Source organism: Crocuta crocuta, unplaced genomic scaffold (assembly GCF_008692635.1).
Source record: "Crocuta crocuta isolate KB4526 unplaced genomic scaffold, BGI_CrCroc_1.0 scaffold96, whole genome shotgun sequence".
NCBI lineage: Eukaryota > Metazoa > Chordata > Mammalia > Carnivora > Hyaenidae > Crocuta > Crocuta crocuta.
The window spans coordinates 4,143,486-4,149,676 of NW_027531522.1; the positions used below are offsets into that span (position 1 = coordinate 4,143,486).

At 35.4% G+C, this 6,191-nt stretch overlaps 1 protein-coding gene across 2 annotated transcripts in view; it reads right to left on the minus strand.

Annotated features, from left to right (window-relative positions):
- Nucleotides 1–402: 402 nt before the first annotated feature.
- Nucleotides 403–6,191, minus strand: part of BMI1 (BMI1 proto-oncogene, polycomb ring finger) — a 9,436-nt gene continuing 3,647 nt past the window's right edge. The window contains exons 2-11 of one of the 2 annotated variants that reach the window (XM_077772394.1): nucleotides 5,340–5,470; nucleotides 4,875–4,971; nucleotides 4,211–4,266; nucleotides 4,067–4,117; nucleotides 3,793–3,901; nucleotides 3,667–3,712; nucleotides 3,150–3,248; nucleotides 2,760–2,840; nucleotides 2,533–2,671; nucleotides 2,363–2,450 (exon numbers count right to left, since the gene is read on the minus strand). In XM_077772394.1, the coding sequence (XP_077628520.1) occupies nucleotides 2,443–2,450; nucleotides 2,533–2,671; nucleotides 2,760–2,840; nucleotides 3,150–3,248; nucleotides 3,667–3,712; nucleotides 3,793–3,901; nucleotides 4,067–4,117; nucleotides 4,211–4,266; nucleotides 4,875–4,971; nucleotides 5,340–5,451 (798 nt within the window). In that variant the 5' untranslated portion in view covers nucleotides 5,452–5,470 and the 3' untranslated portion in view covers nucleotides 2,363–2,442. Of the gene's footprint in view, nucleotides 2,672–2,759; nucleotides 2,841–3,149; nucleotides 3,249–3,666; nucleotides 3,713–3,792; nucleotides 3,902–4,066; nucleotides 4,118–4,210; nucleotides 4,267–4,874; nucleotides 4,972–5,339; nucleotides 5,471–6,191 lie in introns of both variants that reach the window. The other variant, XM_077772393.1, reaches the window with a different exon arrangement.

A 6,191-nucleotide genomic window follows, 5' to 3' on the forward strand; every position in this document is an offset into this window, starting at 1 on the left:
GACATTTTAACGCTGAAGCAATTTTCAAATGGAATGGGGGGGGCAATCCTTTCAAGCAAAATAAAGGCATGTTTTCAAGAATGGTAAAACAGTGTTAAGTAAGCCATAAATGTAGTATCTGCTATTTTAATAAGGAATTCCAAAAATAAGTCCATCATAAAAAGGTTGAGATGTAAAGTCTTTGAGTTCCATGTTGATTTCACAACTTGATTTTGTGTTAAGTCAAGCAACAGGTCCACTAGCATTTGAAGGTTTTTAGTCTTTGAAAAATATTTTTTCATTCTTTATATACATGATCATCCAAAGTGAAAATATCATTTGAAACTTCCATTAACTAACTTTGCTTTCTTAGATAACATCATGAAAAACTTGAGAAGCCTAGAAAAATGAGTTAAATTCACCAAAATTGGCAAACATGGGTAACTTTTACTTCAAAGATTGTAGAGTAAATAAACAGATACATCTTTCAATTGGGCTTTCAAGCTATTATACAACAAAGCATGTACTTCTTAGTAACATCACTATTTAAGACAGCAATGGATTCTCTTTAGTTTTACCTGTCGTAATTCACAATAGGGTTTCCAAAACTTCTGCACATTGTGCTTTTCATATCAAATTTTTATTAAAGTCTTAGCTATTTTCTAAATGAATATCCTTTTTATTGGAATTTCCCCATTACAAATGAAATTTAATTTTACATCTATAATTAGAAACAACACTTACAATGGGACTGTACAAATTTAGGTCAAAATAAAAATATATGTACTTTGTGGTTTCATAAAACTTCATTTACTGTATCTTTAAAGAAAGCAGAAATAACAGCAATATATGTAAAAGTAATGATTTAATGACTATAAGCAAGACAAAGCAATAGAATTGTGCTTCTTTTGCAGACTGGGGACAATGAAATGTTTAGCTACAGTTTTCCCATACAAACATGAAATGATATTCATATAGAATAAACACCCTCACAAGTGACTGATGGGTGATGAACACACACCAAGTTCGACCAAAGCAAAACACAAACTGAGAACTGTTGGGGTGATTCATATTTTAAATTCAACATGTTCACTCTGTTTAAAAATTAATACCTGTAGAAGCTAAAAAACAAACTGCTTCTATTTCAAGACAATGGAGAGAGGACACAGGTCATTGTTCATAGCTGTAAATGCAACTCTTAAATTTGAAATTCCTGCTGTCCCGCATATTAAAATAATTTCAGGTAAAATGCCTTCTGCCAGCAATTTGCTGGTTTACTTAAAAACTGGTTTTAGAATTACAGTGATCGATACGCATTTTAAAAACACATTCATTCCATCGAAAGCAATGGGAAATGAAGACACTACTTCCAAATTCCTTAGTTAAAAGTTCTTCTTTACTACAACAATTTAAAAAGTAAATATGTACTACTGGAGAAAACCAGTATTATGATTTGCCAATTGCTTCCAAGGAAGTAGAATTTAGAATTAGAGGTCCACATTAAAAATATTCTATGCTGATAAGGCTCAAACAGAGGGTATCTGCAAAGGTCGAACCAGTGGGGAGAATTTTAACAACCATTTCTGAATGCATGAAACACAATATTTTTTATAGTATTTATAAATATATCATACAATACTGTTTCCTGTTATGTCATATACCAATATGGCATTGTACAACAAGCATAATGCCATCTGATTCTTACAAAAGCGAATCATTTAAACAAGTCAGTAAAATAAACGGTAGTACCCGCTTTTAGGCATACAGATTGTAAAACTGAAGGTTCCTTTCCTTTGATCGGTTTTGTGTAGCAACAGAGAAGTAAAAATCAAACAGGAATCAAAATGGCTAAATATGCAAGAAGTCGTTATTCACAGTGACATGGCTACATAGAATGCATTATTCTATGCATATTCTTTCCATTTGTTGAATTTCAAGATAAAAAGCACTTGTTTTCTACAGGTTCACAAAACAGCATAATAACAAGAACAATCAAGGAGAATGTAATGTACGAGTTAGTGGAGATTAACAAACTATGGTCCAACGTTTATATCCGCGGCAGAGTATTTTCAAATCTGAACAATGGTTACAGAAACCATTTCACATCTTTCCTAACACACAGAAAAACATCTTGCCTGCCTCCTCAGAACCCAATTCTTTACAGGAACAATCTTTCTCTTCAATTAACGTCCATATGAATACCACATCTAGTCCATCTTTTATAGCCAGATTTAATGTCACTACAAAAGAAAGCAAATTGGACGATAGTCACATGTATTAGCATCTCTAAAGCTGTAATGGCATGAAGATATCTATATAAATCAGGTGTTTAAAATTTCTTTCCCCTTAACAGTCTCAGGTATCAACCAGAAGAAGTTGCTGACGACCCATTTACTGACGATTTTCGAGGTCTATTGGCAAAGGAAGATTGGTGGTTACCGCTGGGGCTGTTGCTGGTTCCGTTCATAGTACTGGAAATGTGAGGAAACTGGGGATGAGGAGACTGCACTGGAGTGCTGGGGCTGGGCAAACAGGAAGAGGTGGAGGGGATACCTCCTGCTGGGCTGTTGGCCTTGTCACTCCCAGAGTCACTTTCCAGTTCTCCAGCATTTGGTAGTCCATCTCTCTGGTGACTGATCTTCATTCTTTTACAAGTGGGTCGAACTCTGTATTTCAAAGGAAGCGGACCATTCTACAAAGTTAAAAGGAAAAAAAAAACCTCAGTCTTCTTTAAATACAGGTCACCATGACAATCTTCAACTATGAGATGTGCCGCTTACCCGTCTCCAGGTATAAATGTAGGCAATATCCATGAGTGTATAGTAATCCTTTAAAGGTTCCTCTTCATACATGACATCGATCTATTGAAAAAGGATGTTTCAGTTATTAAGTACCATAAAGAACAAAGATAAATCCAGGTTTTTTTGGTCATCTAAATATAGTCCCAAAATGCTTCAAAAGACATTCTCTCCAAACACTTGGACAAAGAAAGAATCCCTCTTGAAACTTCAGAACGAAAAAAGGGGAAGTATTTCCTGAAATTATTAAGGAGTTTGTATTCATAGCATAAAACAAAATTCATACTAAACACTTTAATAAAAGACAGTTCCAATTAAGCCCTGTATTTTAAAAAACCCACATTAAATGCACAAAGACCATAAGGCAGATACCTGGAAAGTATTAGGTATGTCCATTTTGCTTCTCAGAAACTTTCTTAGGTGCATCACAGTCATTGCTGCCGGGCAACGTAAATATCTTTTATCATTCACCTAACGATACATTTAGAAAAGTTATTTTTTTAAATTCCTTTCAGCTAAGAAAAAAGTTTTAATTAGACTGCCTCAAGATGATAAAAGGTATAAATACCAAAGCAGAGACTGACACCTTGAGTTTACTATTACAATTACTAAATAGATTCCTGACATAGTAAGAAAACTTTAAATAAAACAAAGCTTTAAGCATTAATTCTTTAAAGCATTTTCTACTAAGAATAACAATTCTATACAAAATAAATTCTATCTAGTTACTATCGGATATAAACCACTCTTAAACATCAAATATGATCTTTTCCTTCCATTTTGACAGCATCACCCGGCCCTAGAATATTCTAAAGCACAACATGCACCCTCATAAAATCTAGAAGCCAAACACTGTTTCTTCTATATGTTTTGGTGACATGAAACATACCTCCTCCTTAGGTTTCTCCTTGTCTTTGTTTACTTTCCGATCCAATCTAAGAAACAATAACTTTATTAGTGGAACAACATTATCTATAGACAGATTAGCATAAAACCCATAGCCTATGGAATTTACCTGTTCTGGTCAAAGAATTCAATGGATAAGCTTATTATCTCATCATCAGTTATAATTCTTTTATCTTCATCTGCAACTTCTCCTCTATCTTCGTTAGAGCCATTGGCAGCTATAGAGACATTTTGAAACTCAATTTTAGAAAATTAAATATGTAATTAAAATATTACATAGATAGGAAGATGGATATGGTACTTTAAATTAGATTCACTTTTAATAAATTATTGAATAAGTTCTCCCTCTAAATAAGATGTCTTTTCCCTTCTAAAGTGTTTACCATCAGCCGAAGGATGAGCTGCATAAAAATCCCTTCTTCTTTTCATTTCATCTAAAGAGGAAAAAAGAAAGACTTAAACATTCGTTATAGTAGATAAAACGGATAAATACTTTGTAAAAATTCATTTGCAACCAAGTTACTCACTTTTGAAAAGCCCTGGAACTAATTTGTATACAATATCTTGGAGAGTTTTATCTGACCTGGAAAAGAATTAGAAAAGTAAATTATTAATTATAATGGCAAAAACTTTAAATGCTCCCATAAGTTATTATAGATTCTTTGTTTTCTTTGTACTATAGCATCTTACTTGATTGTGAGAGTCTACATCAGTAAAATAACAATTATGGGAATGAAAATTCTTTATGTAGTAATGCTTTTAAATCGGTAGCAAAATGCTTTTATTTTATATTCACTAATAAATTCCTCACGTTTCACTGAGTCAAGAGAAGTGTGCCTTTCAAGTTACTAAATTACCTAATTACTAAATTAGGAAAGAGAATAGAGAGAAGAGAATAAAAGTATTTTAAACCCACTCATTCCTGCTTGTCATAAGGTCAACAAAGCAATGCAAAAATGGAAAACTAATTAAGATTTTAAAAGATATTTAAATAAAACCCTTAAAATCCACTTGAATAGTAACTAACTTTGTCTAAAGTTAGTCATCATTAAAATGGCAAGAATTGATGAGCAACCTCCACAAAGCATACATTCAAGGATAAATTTTGTGTGAAGAAATAAAACAGGGTAGCCGTCACTAAATTATGCAATTCTAATAACAATTACAAGCTAATTTTAAACATTTTCTTACCTTATATTCAGTAGTGGTCTGGTTTTGTGAACTTGGACATCACAGATAGGACAATACTTGCTGGTCTCCAAGTAACGTACAATACACGTTTTACAGACTAGAAGTAGAAGAATGAAGTTTTGTTAAGTTTAGAAGTTAGATGCTAAGCACTAAAACCAGTGTCAAGAATGGAGAACTAGTAGTAAGAAAATGCTAAATGCCAAAAGGTATTTCCAATTAAATAAACTTCATCAATATTCTGAGGACACTTATACTTTGTGTTACAAATCCACTGTGTTCTATTGTACTTATAAAATGCTTAAAAATATGCACTAACAAAAATTCACCCAATACAAGAGTAGAAAACAACTCCATCACTTTGTACCCATATTCTCAAGGGCTGAGGGAATTCTGACAGTCTTCAAACATCAGAAAGAAATGTGAAATACACATGACACAGAAAAAGGTCTAAAACTTTGTACTTACAGGAATGTAGACATTCTATTATGGTTGTGGCATCAATGAAGTACCCTCCACAAAGCACACACATTAGGTGGGGATTTAGCTCAGTGATCTTGATTCTGGTTGTTCGATGCATTTCTGCTTGCTAAAAGATCCTGCAAGACACAGAAATATTGGCTATAATCCACAGAAAGAGAAACAGCATTATCTCCCAGCTTCTAGTAACCGTACACTCTGAAAGGCTGAGAAGTTCATAAAACTCGTTTAACATTGTACAGCTGGACTGTCCCAACGTCTTCTACAGAAGGAATTTACTAATCAGACCTAAATCAATTACAGCGAAATGACGAAAGAAGAGTCAACTAATGTAACTTCTGGTCCCTCAGGTCACTCCAGGAGGGAGAAGAAAAGGTCCGGGGTGGGGGCTGGGAGCTGAGAGTATTCGGGTCTCTTTCTTCCATTTGTCCTCTAGCCCAGCAGCCCCACGGCTGCTGCAGACGCCACACAGTCCCCGCAGATATTTACCAACCGCCAGGGCTTGTTCCAGGTCTCCAAATTTATTGTAAAACTTCCTTACGGATCTTCAATTGAAAATCCGTGAGCATGCCCTGGCTTCCCAGGGGTTCTTGTTGTTTTAGGCGGTTCCAGCAACCAGAACCTGGCACGTTTTCACGCCATACAAAGGGAAAACAAATTCTGCCCTATCTGCATCCCTGGCATTTCCGGAGCTGGGTGCTGGGGCCGCAGAAGCACCTCCAGTCGGCCTCGGGCTGGGGCCTGAGCGCGCGGACGCCCGGGGGCCGGGATGCGAGGGGCGGATCCGGCGGCGCCCGGGGCTCCGTCTCGCTCCGGATTCGGAACTCGCCTCTGTCGGGG